Genomic DNA, 17457 nt, shown 5'->3' on the forward strand with positions numbered 1-17457 from the left:
AGCTGTCAGCACAGAGCACGAGGCGGGGTTGACCCCATGAGCTATGAGATCATGACCTGAGCCGAACTGGCCGCTTAACCGACTGAGCCACCTCGGCTTCCCTAAAAGTCCTTTAACAAAAACTCTCGTGTCTAAGTTTTCCACGTTGAAGTTTTCCACGTTTTTGGTCAAGAGGGAGAGTGCTTTTGTTGAATAATGGTACACTTCCAAAAAGAACTCAACTGGCATCAGGCATGCTCTCAGAAGCTCTGTGCTGGCTGATGTGCCCACCTCTGAATGCCCTATGGAGCGAGCCCTCAGACCACAGTATAAATATGTTCACGAAGGCTTAGGACCGAATCCTTCTCTCCTTAACTTGTCAGGAAGAACGAGCAAGCTCCTCCAGAAGATGGGTTTTCTTTAATGTGTGGGAACTTTGTCTTTTGAAAGACTTCTTTGAAGATACTGAAGAAGAGCAAAGAGTTTGGAAAGACATGTTTTGCGTAGTGAAACGAGGACCAAGGCAGTGGGTGACTCCTTGCAGACAGGAAAGGTTTACTCTGAAGCACCTCCCAAACTGTTGGCTTCAGTCAGAACGAACAGTAGATCTCTGCATTTAGCTTTTGTTTCACTTTATTAAAAATGGAAACGGAGAGAAGACTTGCTACACTTTGATGCTTTGCCTTCATTTCCTAGATTGGAGATCAAAACCGCCAGTTGCAAGAGCGCCTGGACGTGGCGGAGCGGAAGCTGCAGCAGACCCCGAGGAAGGCCAAGATGCTGCCCGAGGAGGAAGCCGAGCCGGCCCAGAGGGTGGCCACCCTCTGCAAGGTGGGGCCCGCCTTTCCTTCTGGGTCCCATGGTGGGAATGTCATTTTCATGGCGGTCCGTTCTTGTATCTCATTTCTCACCGGTAACGTCGGCGTGCCAAATTCCGCGAACCAGCTGAGATCTGTTTTCAGTGTTACTATGTCTGAGATTGGAATGCTTTTCAAACGGCAGTCATCATTTCCAGTTTTGGTCCCTCCGGTTTTGTCCGATGTGTGCTGTTTGCCGGCGGCTGCATCTAAGACTCACTGCTTTTCAGAGTTAAGTCAGAGACTCAAAGCTCAAGATAGTAGCCTTGGATAAGAGAAGGACAAGGGCACCTGACTGGCTGAGTCAGTGGAGCTTGGGACTCTTGATCTCAGGGTTATGAATTGGAGCTCCCTGTTGGGTGTAGAACTTACCAAAAAAAAAATAAAATAAAATAATAGAATTTTTCCGAGAAATGAGAGAATCCTATCCTCTTTTAAACACAATTGTTTTTTATTTAAAAAATCCTTAAATGTTCATTTATTTTGAGAAAGAGAGAGCGAGCTTGGGCGCATACATGAGCAGGGGAGGGGCAGAAAGAAGGAGATAGAATGCCAAGTAGGCTCCATGCTATCAGCACAGAGCCTGACACAGGGCTCGAACTCCCAAACCTTGACTTCATGACCTGAACTGAAGCCAAGAGTCAGAACCCGACTGACTGAGCCACCCAGACACCCCTGTAGGAAATAAATCTTTAAGGAATTCACTCGGAGGTTCAACAAATAGAGTCGAGGAACGTGCCAGACACAGTCCCTGCCCTCCCAGCTCTCACAGTCTTCACCACCCACGGAGGAAGGCAGCAGTTGAAGAGTTGAAGAGGTAGTTTCCAAACATGATGTGGTCGGTGCTGGGATCGAGTGATACGCACAGGACGAGGGAGCACATGACTGGGCAGCCAGTCCGTCCTTCCGGAACCTGGGCTGAGGGAACCTGTAGCAGGGAGCCTGTCGGTGCTTCTGTGTCACCGGTTCCAGTGCAGTGAGGGTCCCAGTGGGAAGGGGGTGGGGTCGTCACGGGATGCTGACCCTCAAGGCTGCCATCAATTCAGGCAGGCGGTATTGGGCACCCACAGGCCCAGGCTCCAACAGAGTCTCTCCTCCTTTGTGATCTGCATGTCAAGTCTCCGTTTGTTTTCTCGCCTGTCCTCTCTCCTGTCCCTGGTCAGCCGTGTAGCCCGACCGTTTGTCTTTGGACACTCTGCTGCTGAGGAAGCTAAATTGTTGGAAGTGACTTCCCAGCTTAGGAAGGCAGCACGCCTGTTTGCTCTTTCCACTTGCTGCTTCTTCCTGTCCGTGCTGAGTGGCCAGGGGTGTCTCCCGGGGGACGAGGCACCGTCCAAGGATCCGGGAACCGGGGTGGGGACGAGACCGTTGCCTACCCCCGGTCACCAGCATGGAAGCCCACTGCTTCCAACTGGCACGCATGAGGCCGGTAGGGACTGTGAGCAGGCGGAAGGCCGCTCACAGCATGTCGTGCGTAGGCACAGCGTGTGGTGTGGGGCTGCCAGCTCTTCTGACCCCGCTGTCGCCCACAGGCCGAGCAGAGGCGTGGCAACATCGAGGAAAGGCTGCGCCAGATGGAGGCCCAGCTGGAGGAAAAGAAACAAGAACTGCAGCGGGTACGTGTCCGAGCGGAGCAGCCGCGCACCTGGCAGTGGTTGAGGATGAGGCACAGGCTTGGGGTGTGGGGGTATGGAGTGGTCCCTTGTTTCCTACTTTTCCCCTTGTGGACGCCAGGCCCCTTCTCGATCCCATCAGGGGTACAGTGGACTCTTGTGCGAGTTGGATGCTAGTTAACACTCCTAGCATGTGGACAATGTTCTCTGGACGCTGGGGCCCCGGAGGCAGTGCCGCTTAGGGGTGGAGGCACCCACACAGCCTACTGTGCCCAGCAGCTCATTAGCAGCTACTCACGGTTGACGCGGGACCTCGTGGGTGTCCCTTGGCCAAAGCGGAGGTACTGGCCTGGGGTAGGGCAGCCTAGAGGAGGGGCCTCCTTCCTTAGGACATGACACTGAGGTCCTGAAATCAGGTCATGGGCCTGACCTTGGTCCCCACATCCTGAATTTCTAGTTGAGATGTAAAGGCACAGGTCAGGGTAGATGTTCCTAAGAAGAGGAATAGCATAATCGTGACTTGACGAAAGGGAGGCCCCTGTCCCTTGAATCCCCTGAGACTTTTCCTTGGGTAGCTGGTCGGACGTCAACGTGAAACACCCAGGAGACAGAGCAGGCAGCGGCCTCCCCATCTTGGGACGTCCATCCAAGGCCATCAGGTTTTGTTTTCACCAGAAAACTCGAAACACTCACCCTTAACTTACACCAGAAACTCGTGTGCTTGGCCCTCAGGGTCAGAGAATAAAACATGAGTTCTCGCGGAGTGAAGCTTCTGATGCCAGCGTGACGGCTCGTGTTGGCCGACCCCAGCCTGCCATGACACATACACACAAGCGAGCACAACCAGACACTAGCCTCTTGGGCCAAGAATTCGACCTCACCTACTTAGAGAAGCACTTCATTGCCTTTAGCACTGTATGGTAGTTTGGAAGGACAGGTGTTGAGATAAGGAATCTAGTATAACTGAGACAATTCCAAGGAAATTTTTAAGCTATTTTGCTTGAAAAATACTTGGGTGCTGATCCCTTCTTGTGGGGTGGCCAAGTGATGGCCGTTGCTGCGTGTTAGGTGTGGTGGTCGTGCTTTCTGTTGCCTGCTCCCAAGGAAAGAGGTGCCAGCAGGTGTGGCTTAGAGATGAGGAAGCCCGAGCATGGAGGGACTGTCCATTGCCTAGCCTGCGGGTGTGTCCTGTGGGCTCTTCCTCCTCCCTGGGCCCCCCGACTGCAGGGCACATGTGTAGTCCGTACCCCACGGCCCTCCGCCCGGCAGGAGCCCCTGAATCCTGCCGGCCTGTCCTCGGCGCTTCTGTTTTGGGTTAATTCAGGAGATGCGGCAGAAACAAGTTTTTAAACCAGACGATTGATGAGAGTTGTATATAACACAGACCCGTGAACTTTGCGGTTACGTTCGGAAATTACTTGAGGTAATTTGTTATGAATTTCTAATACAAGTTCCATTACAAAACGTTCAGGAGATGTGGGAACTTCACGAAAAACAGGTGAAAGTCTTTCTCACCACTGAATCTTTCCCAAAGTGGATTTTGTTTTATCTTTCGGTTTTGTCAATTGATTCATTTCTTTCCCCCTGAGGCCAGATCCGAGCTTCTGTTTCCGCCCCGGAATATTCCTCCTCCCGTGTGTAGATAAGCTGATCCCCTTAAGAATATGCTCTTTCCTGCATGTACATCTGCCTCCTGAGCCCATCTGAGAGCTAATAATGAGGACATTCGTGAAGGCCCATGCGTGTTTTGTTTCCCAGAAACAAAGGCACCTGCTAAGTGATGACCCCAGGAAGCAGGTTCCTGCGTTTCTGTGTCCCGGGAGGTCGGTGCTGGCAGTGAGGCACAAGCACGCCCAAGAGTGCCGTGGGAAGGGGCAGCCGAGGATGGCGTGCGTGTGGGTCGCACCGCTGGTCATTCGCACGTCTGAGCCAATGTTCGCACTTTTGCTTCAAGCCTGCGTCTTCTCTTTCAGGTAAGGCAGAGAGAAAAAGTGAATGAAGAGACTAATAAATGTCTGTCGGGCACTATTGACCAGCTCCTTTCCGAATCTGATGAGCGTCTTCAGCGTCATCTTAAGGAGAGAATGGCTGCTGTGGAAGATAAGGTAGGACATGAGAGACAGCGGCTGAGTGCCTCCCCGTCCTCACAGAGGAGACGCTCACGTTGTGATCCTGAGGAGCAGCGTGGAAGAGAGGCTAACAGCCACTGTAGAAAGTAGAAATGATTCTTTCACGCGGAAAACTGCAGGCTGTTACCCACTGTCTGCGTTAAGTTCCCAGTGTCCTGTCCCTGCCCGACGTATGTGTGCGGGAAGGTGAGTCTTACTGTCTAGAAGAGGAGTATGGTCTGGGGAGGGCCCGAGAGTATGTTAGGCTTTTACTAACTGAGAGGTAAGGAGTAAGCTAGCTTCATGCTAATCAAAGATGGGCCCAGAAACAGCCATAGGCAGTATATAACTAAGGGGAGGGGCCGTGTGTCGATAACCCTTTGTTGATAGGACCCGGCAGTGGCTGGATGTGGTCAGCAGGCCCTCGTTGGCCACCCCTGTGCTGGAACCTTCAGCCTGGTTCTTGTCTGGGGAGCTAATTTGTACCTCTTTTGTCCAGACGGACCGGTAGGAGTGCGCAGTTCTGTCAAGCATTTAAGCAGCTGAAAACAGAGTTTCTCCTGTTCCATCTCCTGCCTTCCCTCTTTTCATCTGAGTTGGAAAGAGTCTAAGCCTGGACTCTTACACCATCATAACGGATACACTTGAGGTGTAACGGGAGGGAAGCAGTATCATAGGATCTCTGTGAGAGAAGCTCTGGTGGTGACAGTTGGGTGCGGACCTGATACTACCGGTTCTGGTGACACCTGTGTCCCTGTAGATGAGCCCAGAATCTTCCCTAAGATGGGCACTTGGAGACACCAGTGAGCAATGCTAATTACACGACACACTTGTTTTGGGTAAAACCCATTATGAGGTGCGTTATTATACCCCACGTGAGGTTCTACCTTGATCACTGGGGCCAGCCTTTAGGTAGAATAGTTGTATGTGAGATTGGAATTCTATGTACGAAACTTAGGTCAGGTTTCCCAAGTGACTGAGGCATCACAGACCCTAAAAGCTAGTACGAACCAGTGTACCTGCTGCAAGTAAACTTAGGAACTTGTCATACTTACAGTCAGACAGTGATCCGTGAAGAAATTGTACATGGACAAAGTATGAGTAAAGGCTGTTACTGCAGTTTCACAGACAGCATTTCACTCTGTGGTCATGTGACCCTGTTCGTTGGTATGGCCATCCACTCCATGCCTTTTCTGTGGTGCTGCGTTATTGTAAAGAGAAACGTAGGTGTGCTCTAGCATGTGGAACGTTTGAAAGAATCAACACTAAAGGACTGTACCTTTCTCAGAAGTCTCCGTTAGGAGAAGTGGGCAATCTGAAAAAACAGTTACAAGAAACGCAACGTGAGAAGGTATTTCCATCTCTCAATCATTCAGTGATCCCTTGAGACTGGAAAGGAGCAGGTGACCTCTGGGGCTGACACTTCCTCCAAGGCGAGCCACCACTGTGCTTTCGAGGGGCCCCACGCTGGCAAGTCTGAATGGCACGCATGTGGCGGAGTTGGAGCTGTGCAGCCTATGGGGTTCAGATTTCTGAGTCCCTTCGGGGGTCCGCTCGAAAGCTAAAATGTTCACGCAAACCTTTCGTTGAGTGCAGCGTTGCCCAGCAGGAAGGTAACAGGTGACACGGGTGTCATCCCAAGGATTCTCGCGGCTGCATTCGAAATGGTCAAACAGACGGGTGATGTTAGTTTTCATGTAGCCCGATGCAGGCAACGTGTTACTGTATCATGTAAATAGTATAGACATGAAGGAGCTACTCTACAATGTTTTTCCACATTCAGTCCTTGCAACCGACGGGCCGTCTCACAGTTCCATCCCCTGTGGTCGGGACCAGCCCCATTTTGGGCGCTCAGTTAGCCACGTGCGGCGGTGTCTGCTGCCTGGGACGGCACTGCCTAGGGCGTTGTTGTGTGACCGAAGGTCCTCTTCGGTTTTGCTCCCTGGTGCTGCGTGTGCAGACGTGAGTCTGGGCTGCGGAGGGTCCACGAAGGAGCACGTGCCTATTGCACAGAAGGGCTATTCCCCCACCGCCCAGAAAGTCCTGCTCCTCTCTACATAATTAGGAAGAAGTGTTAGTGGCTCGGTGTTTCTCCTCTGTAACCTTGCTAGGCCTGAGACCTAACTGTTCAGTAGGGTTTAGGACGTTCACTTGGTGATCCGGGTGTTTACTGGAGGACTCTTAGAGACAATGGTCTTGGGGTTTGTAACTGCTAAATTTCCCCATCGTGTAATGAACCTACAGTGTTGTATCAGTTTCAAGTAGACAGCATACCGTTTCACCAATTGCACGCGTAACTCTGTGCTCACCACCATCACTGTGGTCACCGTGTGTCACCATACAGAGTCCTTAGGGTATCACGGACCGTATTCCCTGTACGGTGCTTTTCATCCCCGAGATGGCCTTATTTGATATCTGGATGCTTATGCCTCCTAATCAGCATCACCTCTTTTGCCCACCGCCCCTACTCTCCTCTCCTCTGGCCACTACCAGTTTGTGCTCCGTGTTGAACGGACTCTTGAGGCAAAGAATCGTTAACCTTGCTTGCAGTGAGTGTCGTTGTCATTTGCTGCTTTGCAGGATCGGCTTCTACAGAGCATGGAAGCACTGAGGGCTGAATTAAAGCGGGCAAGACTGAGAGGCTCTTCGCTTCACCACGGGTATGACATTTCCTGGGTCACAGATGTGTTTGAGATGCGGCTGGGGGCGGCTTCCCTCTGTCACCAGTATGACCTGAACCAGCTCATGGTTCCAATGTAGAACCGTGGGTGTGCTATGTTATGACCCGAACCGGATCAGAGTTACACACAATAACCCTGAGCGTGTTGTAGTCTGATGCGATCCATTTTCCAGGTACCACCTAACTGATGATGGGGCGGGGCTGGGGGGGACACTGCCCTTCACCGTGCCTAACATGAACCACCTCACAAACACATATGTTAGCACCTGCTGTGTATCTTCCAGAGGAATCCTTTGGCCGAATGGGCAGAGTGACTGGATGTAGCTCAGGGAGCCGGTAGCTTCGTAGTTGGCAAGAGGGAGAAGTGAAACCTCATTGCAGAGGTTAGGTTTGGAATCTCAGGAGACCGGGAGGCATGACAGAGCTCACAGCCATGGGAGGAGGCGTGGAAGTTAGGGAAAGTTCTGTTCGTGTTTGGGTGGGTTTATTTGCGGCCTCCCTCCACCGAGTGTGGCAGTGATGGTGTGGGGCTAGGAGGGGTCCAGCGTGCCAGGTTCGGACCCAGCGTCCCCGGAAGCTGTGGTCCCTTCGGTAACACCAGTGGGGTCACCATGGGAGTGGACACGTGGCCATGGTTGTGAAGGTCACCTTCACATTGGTGGGGTTAGCGCAGTGCTCCCAGTTTCTTAGCTTTTTGAAAAGACTGGAGAATGACATGTAATCGCTTTAAGTCTGTTGGGACATTGGTGAGTCGCCTGTGAGGGAGCGGGTCAGCCGGCTTGTGAGCTGCTTCCTGCAGACAGTAATTGTCAGCAAGGTATTAAAAGGTTTGCTTGCTTCTTTGTAGGAAATAGGTACCAGGTGAGAGTCATTCTGGTGTGACAGTGCCTCGAGTAGCTGACTGGGCCCCCTTAGGTGCAGGAAGCAGGCTCCTGCTCCAAAGGCAGGCCCACTCAGGCCGCACTGGGATTTGTGCAACGGAAGTCAGCTTCTCTTCTTTTCCAGAGAGCAAGGAGCCACTGGACTCCCGTGCAGGGTTCAAGTGTGGAGGGTGAGCCCGTGGCTGAGGCCGGGCACGTGGGCTGGCGGGTGCTCCTTCACAGCTGCTGACCGCTTCGTGCCCAGAGCCTTTGCTGAGGGGAGCAGCTGACAGCCCAATTAAGTGACTCCACCCTAGGGGCTGGGGGCTCCATGGAACTTTTCTGGAGACTTCTGTGGCCAAGGGGGACATTTGTCTGTTAGTCTAACTGCACAGAGGCCAGAGACGCTTTTGCCTCCTGTGTACGGGAGCTGCGAGCTGTGGTTCCCAATGATCCTGCCGCGGATGCCCCTGGGGCCGATAGTGGCTGGTGGAGGAAAACCTGGGGTCACCTGGCATCACAGCGAGGGCCTTGGCACACGTGGGCCGATGGCAGGTGAAGGCCAGAGGGACGTATAGGAGTGCTTCCCGGTCAGTTGGGCAGGAGGTGGTGCAGACACGCTGGATGACAGCTTGACTGGGGGCAGGCGCTGCTCCACCTCGGGGAAGTCTGGGCCGCGGGGATGCGTTGCACCTGCTGGGCCCGGGAGACCCTGTCTCCACAGGACCCGGCTAGCGGGCTTGCACTGGAGCCAGGGGCAAGGATGCCTTCCTTGGAGACCTTTTTCTGTGACCTCATTTTCCTAATTGACGGGTTTTGGCCTGGCTGAAAAAGTCCCCTTTTCTTTAGATAACAACCTCGGTGTGTGTGTGCGTGTTTGTTGATTGTTTCCCTCCTTATTTCAGGCGGACGCACGTCGGCAGCATCCCAGCTTCCAGGTTCCGTCTGGCGGACAGCCCCACGGATGTCAGCAGCAGCAGCAGCAGCGCGGTGTGGCGGCGCCGCCGGAAAGGCCGTGTGGCCCGTCTGCGACATGAGCCTTCCAAGGCAAGGACCTCCATCCTCTGGGGGCTCTCGTGGGACCCACCTGCCAGCTCCAATGTCACCTGCCTTTTCCTGTCTGTGAGGCTCTTCTGGAACTAAAGGACTGATAGGCTGCTTTCTCCTTGCTGCTTCCCCCATTCTTCTTTTGCTGCCTTAGAATTTACTTTTGAGAGCTTTTGTTCTTTCTTTGTATCAAGTAGCAATGTGGATTAAGATAGGACCTAGTGTTAAGTACAGCACAATGCAAATTAGTAAGGGTTTGAAACGCTAATGAAGGTTAAATGAACACGTGTATTCATCCTTAAACAACAAAGAATTCACCTTTGGAATCTAAGTACTTTTGTCCTTTGTCTCTTCGGCTGCGTATATTTTTATATATTTGTGTAAGTTTTGAGCACCTGTAGTCATGGAACAAGTTTGGTGCAGACATCGTCCCAGAGCTAGGGTGCAGCATGACTGAAAAACCCAGATGAGGGGCGCCGGGTGGCTCAGTCGGTCAAGCGTCCGACTGCTGATTTCTGCTCATGTCACGATCTCTGGGTTTGTGCGATCGAGCCCCGGAGCCCCGCAGCCCCGCATGGGGCTCTGTGCTGACCGCGCCTAGAGCCTGCTTGGGATTCTCTCTCTCTCCCTCTCTCTGCTCGTCCCCCACTTGAAATAAAACAAAGAAAGCAATAAATAGATAAAAAGTCAGAGGATAGGCCTGCACCCCTATGTGTGCACAGTGTAGTGAGAAGAGACCAGCAGCGAAAGGGAAGTAAGGCGATATGTGTGTTAGTAATCTATTTCTGTTTGACAGATGATTGACAAGTCCCTAGGTGGGCACCTGTGGATAGCCCCAGAGTCCAAGGGTGGGTCTCTGGGCACTGCCCAGTGTGGCAGTGGAGAGAGAGACACAGAACTGGCAGAGACCAAGCGGTCACGACAAGGTGGAAGGAGCTCAGTGAGCCAGGTGCTCAGGGAAAGGGAGAGCGGTGGCCTGGTCGTGCTGGGTGGGGCCAGGCAAGGTGGAGGCCGAGGAGCACGGTGGTCTGGTCCAGGAGCCCTTGCGCTAAAGCCCACTCGCCAGAGTTCCAGAGTCTGTGTAGACACAGTAGGGGCAGCTTTCTGGAGGACTTGAACTCTGGTTGGGAGCAGAGACGCAGTGCTAGCTGGAAGGAGACACAGGGTAAAAGTTCTGTGGTTTGTGTTTTGTCAGTTTGCTGTTTTGCCCTGGAGCGTCTGTGGTCAGTCGTGGCTGGCTCGTGTTGTTTCTCCTGCATCTTCATTTGTCAGTAGATAGTGGGGTTTTGCCCCAATAGTGATAAATTGTCGTTAGCGTATCACTGTATAGTACAGGTGGATACGGGTTTGATCTAGGTAATAATCTGTAAACGAAGTGTTTCTTCAAAAGACATAAGGCACTGAGCATAGCTGAACGGAAGCTCGATACAGACAGCACGCTTTGCGGAGCCGACGCTCGTGTTCAGGACTCCAAATCTCATGGGCTTACTGAGCACAAGTACTGCCTTCTACACTGAAACTCAGGACTCCTACAAGTGAAGCTGTCACCTGCCCCTAAGCCCGTTTTTATCACGTACCTGCCCAGGGCACCCTCCTGTAACCAGCACAGTGATTTGTGAGAGGTTGTCACTCAAATTCTAGGTCAGGATTTCACATTCACGTCCAGCAGGGCATTAACAGAGTGGGTTTGTTTGGAGTTATACAAGGTGTTGCGGGAACTTCGGCATCCCCTAGGGTGATACTGTAAAGGTGTAACTTGGTTTTCAACAAGGAGAACAGTTACAGGAAAGTTTAGAATAGGCACCTGTTAGATGTCTTTGTTCGGCAGGATGCCATGTTTTAATGAGTTGTGTATGTTGTAATGGAGTTTTACGTCCCTGAGTGATAATTGGTAGCGTCTCTGGTAAACACACGTTTACATGTGTGGTGGCACAAAGTTCTGCTTCCAGTCGTGGTTGTTTCTAAATCTTCTCTCAATTATATCCATCCTGTTGTTCTCTTTAAAATATGTTTGCTCGTTTTGTCTTGGAAATTTTAACTTCCTAGTGTGCAGTAAATCTGATTTCTCTTCCTTTCTTTGCATGCCTCTGTCAGCCTAGTGATGTAAGGAAGCATCGGAGGAAGCGAAAGGGTTTCGTAGTGCAACCTAGCCGTGTTTGTCTGTGGTGTGGGGGAGAGTGCCCGTCTCTTCACAGTGAGCACCACAGCTGGGTAAGGACGAGCGGCTGGCGTGTGCGGGGAAGTACAGGAGCCACTGGGGACTCGAGCGTGGCGGCCGGTTTCCACGGTACCTGCGACGGCCACCAGAGCTCGCCGTTGTCTCTCGTTTGTGTCTTGCTCGCTGCGCTGCGTACTTAGTTCCATGAGACATAGAAGTTTCTAGGAAGAGAAATTACTGAAGCAGAGCCATAGACTTTCGATTTCGGGATAACCGCTTTTGACAGCCGTAGCCAGTAGCATTCAATGAGCTCTTCGGGTTCGCCACCTGGTGTGTGCAGTGGTTTAGGATCCTGTTACCTGGCCCTCACAGACATCCCCGCGAGCCACAGCTTGTGTGGTTAGCCCATTTCCAGATGTGCAACCAGAGCCCGAGAGCCGGGGTCCTGTGCATGAGGACACTTTGCAGGGCAAACACTGGCCAAGAAACCACTCTGCCACATACCCCACCTTTGCTCGGGCGCCCTTCTCCCATTTACAGTGCCCCTCACTGGGACAGGACACCTCCTGTGTCCAGGGGACAATGATGTGGGTGTGCCCATTCTCAGGGGAAGCGCCGTGCCTCGGGTCGGAACCCTCGACCAGAGAGTCCGCCTCATAACTGGGATGCCTTGCTTCCTGGATCGTACCCCCATCCCAGACCTTCCCAGCCATGTGCTGACAGGGCCGTGCCTCTGATACAGAGCTGGGCGGCAGCTGGGGGAGCCCCTCCACTGCAGAGATGGTGTGTCCGTTCAGTTGAATTCTCGCGTTCAAGTGCCAGTTCGGTCACTGGTTGTTTTGTGACCGGGGTGTATTAATCACCGTCTTTTTCTCCTGCCTTGCCCTCCTGGTAAGTGAGGACAGCGAAAAAATCATGGCCCTTGGGGTGCCCACACACTGCCCATCGGTGCACGGTCCTCAGAGATCAGGAGCTCACATCGGCGACGGGGCACAGGGCACGCCCTGCATTCTGCTGGCTCGTGCTGCCTTTTCCTCTGTGGCAAGCCTTTCTCAAGGAACAGAGGGTCGTGTGATGAACACCCAGGCAGGACGGCCTGCTCCCCCAGCTCACTGATGGCTACTTGGAGGGCTCTTTGGAGGTTTTGGGGGATGAAGTCTAGGTGTATGTGCAGTGGGAGTCAGGTCCATGCGGACAGGGCCAGCACGGGCATTGCACTTCCCAGCCTTGCGGGAGTCTCCCGTTCTGGTTGAGACTGAAATGGCCCATAGGCACAAGTCTGGCAGGACCCAGTGCTGGGCGGGGGCCTGTGTGTGGACTGCGCTGCGACACAGGGGAGGGTGTGCTCCCGGAACCCTCCGTCTCTGCTCACCTCATAGCCTGGTCGCTAGTGTGGCTCCCTGTCTTGTTCCCTTTCGGTGTTTGTTTTCTCCATATCCTTGCTTCCACCTGGGTATGAAATCTACTTGCGTGAAGCAAGTCTAACCCTGTTTGGTTTTCTGTGGATAATTTGTAGCCTGTTAAGGTAGCCTTTTGTTGTCTGATGATTCTCATGGAAATCAGGAGAGGAGGCAGGTGTCTGTAATTGTTGGTTATGCTTGTGTCTTCCCTGAGCTCAGCTCCACTTGGTGCTGACCGCCATGGGTGTCCCGAGCCCCATGCAGCTTCGGAGGTCCTGGTACAAACCCAGTTGGCTGTGCCTGTCTCGCCAGTCCTACACGTGTGTCTCATGAGATCTGGCCCTGCCTCACCACCAGGACCTGCCAAGGGTCATAACGCTGGCGGGTCCGTGGCCCCACGGTCCTTTCCAGGGCCCACAGCCACATAGCCACAGACCCACAACCTGTGACAGAAGGAAAAATGGAGTCAGAAGGGGTTCATTTGTCGTGACGGCAGCCAAGGGACACTGTGTCTCCACCGTGTCGAGCAGACTGTCTGTAAGCTGCCGATGAGTCCGTCAGTTTGTAACCTCAACCGAAATGTCCCCGAGAAGCAGAAGTCAGACCCGAGTGTGGGGTCAGGGGGTTGGGTGCCTTGTCATTTTACACACGTCCCTGTAGATTCCAGCCTTGCATCGCTACCAGAAGTGACAGTGGATTAGGCCACAAGCTCACTCCATTTCCCCCAAACAAAGAGCTTTGCACAATCGTGCATGGGAGGGCTCCGTGCTCACCAGGGTTTGCCCTGAATGGCGTCAGGAACCAAGCACCTTCCTTCTCAGCTGGCCGTGGTGTATGGTGACATGGTCTGGGTCTCCGCCTCTACCTTCTGTGGCCGGGCTCCTGGTGGTGCGAGGTCCTGGGGAGGGTACACCCCTCGGTGCAGATGGGCTGGGGGTCTCAGTGGGCCCACTGCCCGGACGCGAAACCACCCTTTCCCTGGCGTTAGGCCGATCCTAGGAAGTCGTTTTGGACGCTGCACAAAGCACAGCTCATAGCTTTTCAAATGAGTTGCTGGCTGTCATTTCAGGGTTGTGTGCTCCTCTGTCTGGGTGCACGGTGAACTGATGTCACTCTCCTCTCCACCCCACAGTTGCTGCCTTTGGAGGAAGAGTCACAAGATAGTGTGGCAAGGACACGATGGGAACCATCAGCTCCTTCTTCCCAGAGGTCCCTGAGCTTGGACAGGCTGCAGCAAGGGGCACTGCCCAAGGCCAGCCACGAGGACATCAGGGACGCCACAAAGTAAGGGGCACAGGCATCGTAGGAGATATGCCTGTGGGCTGGTTTTCAGCTCTGAGAACCCTTTGATCTCTCCATGGGGGAGAAAGGGTCGGAACAGCGATTCCAAAGAAAGGCCAATGAACTGAGTTTACGTGCACGGTGTTCTTGGGATACCTGCCTGGGTGCCCTGGGTGTGGCCAGCAGGGCAAAAGGCAGGTGGGAAAGACCAGAGTCTTGTGATGCTGGTGGCTGTAGGGCAACCTCGTTTGCTCAGATCCTACACACCAGCAGTCCTGAGACCTGCCTTTTCCTCCCGGTGGATCCTGGGTGACATGCTCCCTAGGGCTCCTCTCCTGGGCTGCACTGTGCCCTGTGGGGTTGTCAGGAGCCATGCTCTCTTCCCCGCACCCCCACCAGGCAGCTTCAGCAGCCTCTCTGTTACTCGCACCACGTCCTGGGGTGGCTCAGGTGTGCATGTCCTCCGTGCTCCCGGGTCACGGCCAGGGAGGGGTGCTGAGCGTTCTCCACCCAAGGTGCTTGGACTCCAGATATACTTGGGAGGGAGACAGTGTCAGCTCCCAGGGCGCAGCCCTCCCTAGAAGCTGGGGGATTGTGCTTCTAATCACGTGGGGCGGTGTGTCGTGCGACGAGCACGCGTGGAAGATGCTCTCCTGTGCGTCCCCCAGATCCACAGCCTCTCAGGATGGCCCCTTGAGCAACCTCAGCAACACTAGCAATAACGAGGACTCACTGAACAATGCCCCCAAGAAGAAGGGCATCACAAAATCCACCCGCTGGTTGCTCGCCAGAAAAGAAAAGGTCCACCCCAGCCACGCCAGCGACGAGCCTGCATGACCAGGTTGGTGTCCCCTGCGTGTTTGCAGCGTGTGGGTGGTCTTACTGGCCTCATTCCTCTAGATCCGTGGTGTCTCTGCCTGCAGACCCCTCCCCGTGTCGGGAGACCTCCCGTGGCCGTTGACACCCCCCACCTCCCATTTCATCACTCTGCTTCCCCACAGCCACTGAATTGGAGCCACTGAATTGAAAACCCTCCCAAGGTGCCCTGGGACTCAGAAAATTGGGCAGACAAGCTGAAAAACACCAAAAACTTTAAAAAATAAGCATTGTGTTTCTTGTCACCTTGCTGAACACTTTTCAGCTGTACCTGTTTTGAAAGCAGTAGCTGTTTGTTTGCTCAATATAGTCTATAGCTGCCAAGCAGTATTATGTCCTCCACGCTGAACCTGAGGCTCCTCTGAAACTGTGGGTCCTGGAGGACGTAGAGCACGTATGAAATCTTGAAGGGTCTCACATGGATTCCCAGTGTACCTTGAGAAGTTGTGCAGGGAGGATATGTTGTGGCTCACGTGAGGGTGTGGCCCCAGAGCACTTGAGTCTGAGCCTGGCTCCTGCACAGTTGGGTTTGGGGCTCTGGGGAAAGTCCATATTAGCATTCCTGTGCTTCCGTTTTCTCACCTGTAACTCGGAACAGTGGGAGCACTTCCGTCACATGGCTTTCAGGAGTGTCTGCATCTAAATATCCACGAGATACTTGCAACACAGAAGCTGCATCACATTATGTGTAACTGCAGCCCCTGTGAGGACCTGGTCACCAGCATTCAGAACCTGTCCTTCATGCTGGTGACCTCTCTGGCGCACTCACTAGGCTGCCCCTGTGTTTCCTTCCCCTGTAGTGTTTGAGTTTCTCTTAAATAGACTCTGACCTTTGCAGTCTAATCAGTACATCTTATTTTCAACTGGTCTCGATTCTGACAACGAGTAACAGCAGTGGGTTTCATTTGCTACCAAGCAGCTGAGGCGCTGTGATGCCCGGGATGGGGGCCCAGAGGAGTGGTGCGGGCATATCTCTCTGGGACTTTCCACTGCAGATCATGTCACACGTGGGTTGACCGTGTCCCAGAGCTGAGTTAAGTGGGTGAAGGAGGCAGGTTGAAACCATATCCCAGTGATCTGACAACTGATAAATAAAAGTGAGCTCTTTTCAACAGAAGAGGTGGTTTGCAGGCTAGCGGGGTGGAGCAGGAGGTGGGCCAAGGGGGGACATTGGGGATGGTGGGACGACGGGACGGGGCCTTGAGCCAGGGCTGAAGTCAGTGGGCTCTGTGATACACCGGACATTAGGCAAGGCGTGTGGCCACTCTTCAATGCCCTGAGAGCCTGCGAGGTCTGGAGTGGGGTGCCTCAAGTCCACACTGGGCCCACAGAGCCCCTCCCTGTAGAGGCCGTTTCCGCTTCAGCCCCCGGACATGTCCGTTGGTTTCTTTCCGTCTGCCTCAATGTAGTCTCCTTCTCAGAACTCATAATAAGGATCATGACCGGCACGCTGTCAGTTGTAGTTCAGGTGAATTGCCGTTATTTCTGTTATTGCTCACAATTCCGTAGGAACCCTCAGGCTTTTGGTTCCCTGGGAATGGAAATTTGTAGAAACTGTTTAACAGTGGTCTGATTTGAATGTCCCTATGTTTGAAGTGTATAAAAGTGTTTTACACTAACTTGGATAGTTGCCACCTGGCTGTATGCAATTTGATACTGAAAGTAGACCTTTTGCTCCTGGAACCATGCTGGGAAAATTCTGTCCCTTAGATGTTGCTGATGTGTTTTCTTTCACATCCTTATATTTTCTGTAATGAAAACACTAATATTTGTGGTAGTGCCTTCTGGTTCTCCCACCCCAGTGCTCCCCGAAATGTGTATTTTTGTAAGTTCAGAGGTAACAAAAAGTGTGGGTTGGCTGCTTTCTGCGTGGAGCCTGCTTTGGGTCGTCTTCCTCCTTTCTCTCTGCCCCTTTCTCCTCATACACACTCGTTCTCTCTCTCTGTCTCTCAAACTGTAAAACAGGGGCAACTGGGTGGCTCAGTCAGTGAAGCATCTGAGTCTTGGTTTTGGCACAGGTCATGTTCTCACACTTGGTGAATTTGAGCCTCGCATTGGACGCAGTGCTGACAGTGGGGAGTTTGCTTAGGATTCTCTCTCCCCCTCTCTCTCTGCCCCTGCTCCACTCTTGCTGTTTCTGTCTCTTTCAAAAATGAAAAAAGAAAACTATAAGAAAATAAATAAACCAATTAGCTATTGAGACACCAATAGTTTCACAGAGATAAGGAGTTTGGTTTCTTTCATTTTTGCTATTTGACACGGATAGTCTTCAGAAATGTTTTTGACATAACACGTTGGCTGCAGCCTGGGAATAGAGCCTGTAAGTTGTGTTTTGGGGGTAGCCGGATATCTCACTGCAATCCAGGGCCCTGTGCTCTGGAGGAATGTTTCAGTTATTTATTTGAAAAGACACAAAACGTTGCATTCTCCTTCTACAAAACCAGGACTGATTTACTCCCACACCACTACTTAAGACTGTCGTGATTGCCATAAGAATGAACACATGCTTGTGAGGAGAACAGGGCAAGGGAAAGGGTGCTGTGGGACTGTCCCAGCGTGTGGCACAGTCTGCAGCTTAAAGACTATTTGGAAAGCGAA

General features: G+C 52.8%; 1 protein-coding gene across 1 annotated transcript in view; it reads left to right on the forward strand.

Annotated features, from left to right (window-relative positions):
- Positions 1-14820, forward strand: part of LOC131492395 (liprin-alpha-1-like) — a 42013-nt gene extending 27193 nt beyond the window's left edge. The window contains 8 exon segments of the mRNA XM_058696023.1: positions 683-810; positions 2369-2452; positions 4423-4554; positions 5846-5908; positions 7138-7217; positions 9003-9219; positions 13835-13986; positions 14652-14820. Of these exon segments, the coding sequence (XP_058552006.1) occupies positions 683-810; positions 2369-2452; positions 4423-4554; positions 5846-5908; positions 7138-7217; positions 9003-9219; positions 13835-13986; positions 14652-14820 (1025 nt within the window).
- Positions 14821-17457: the final 2637 nt, after the last annotated feature.

This window comes from Neofelis nebulosa, chromosome 13, assembly GCF_028018385.1.
Source record: "Neofelis nebulosa isolate mNeoNeb1 chromosome 13, mNeoNeb1.pri, whole genome shotgun sequence".
Lineage (NCBI taxonomy): Eukaryota > Metazoa > Chordata > Mammalia > Carnivora > Felidae > Neofelis > Neofelis nebulosa.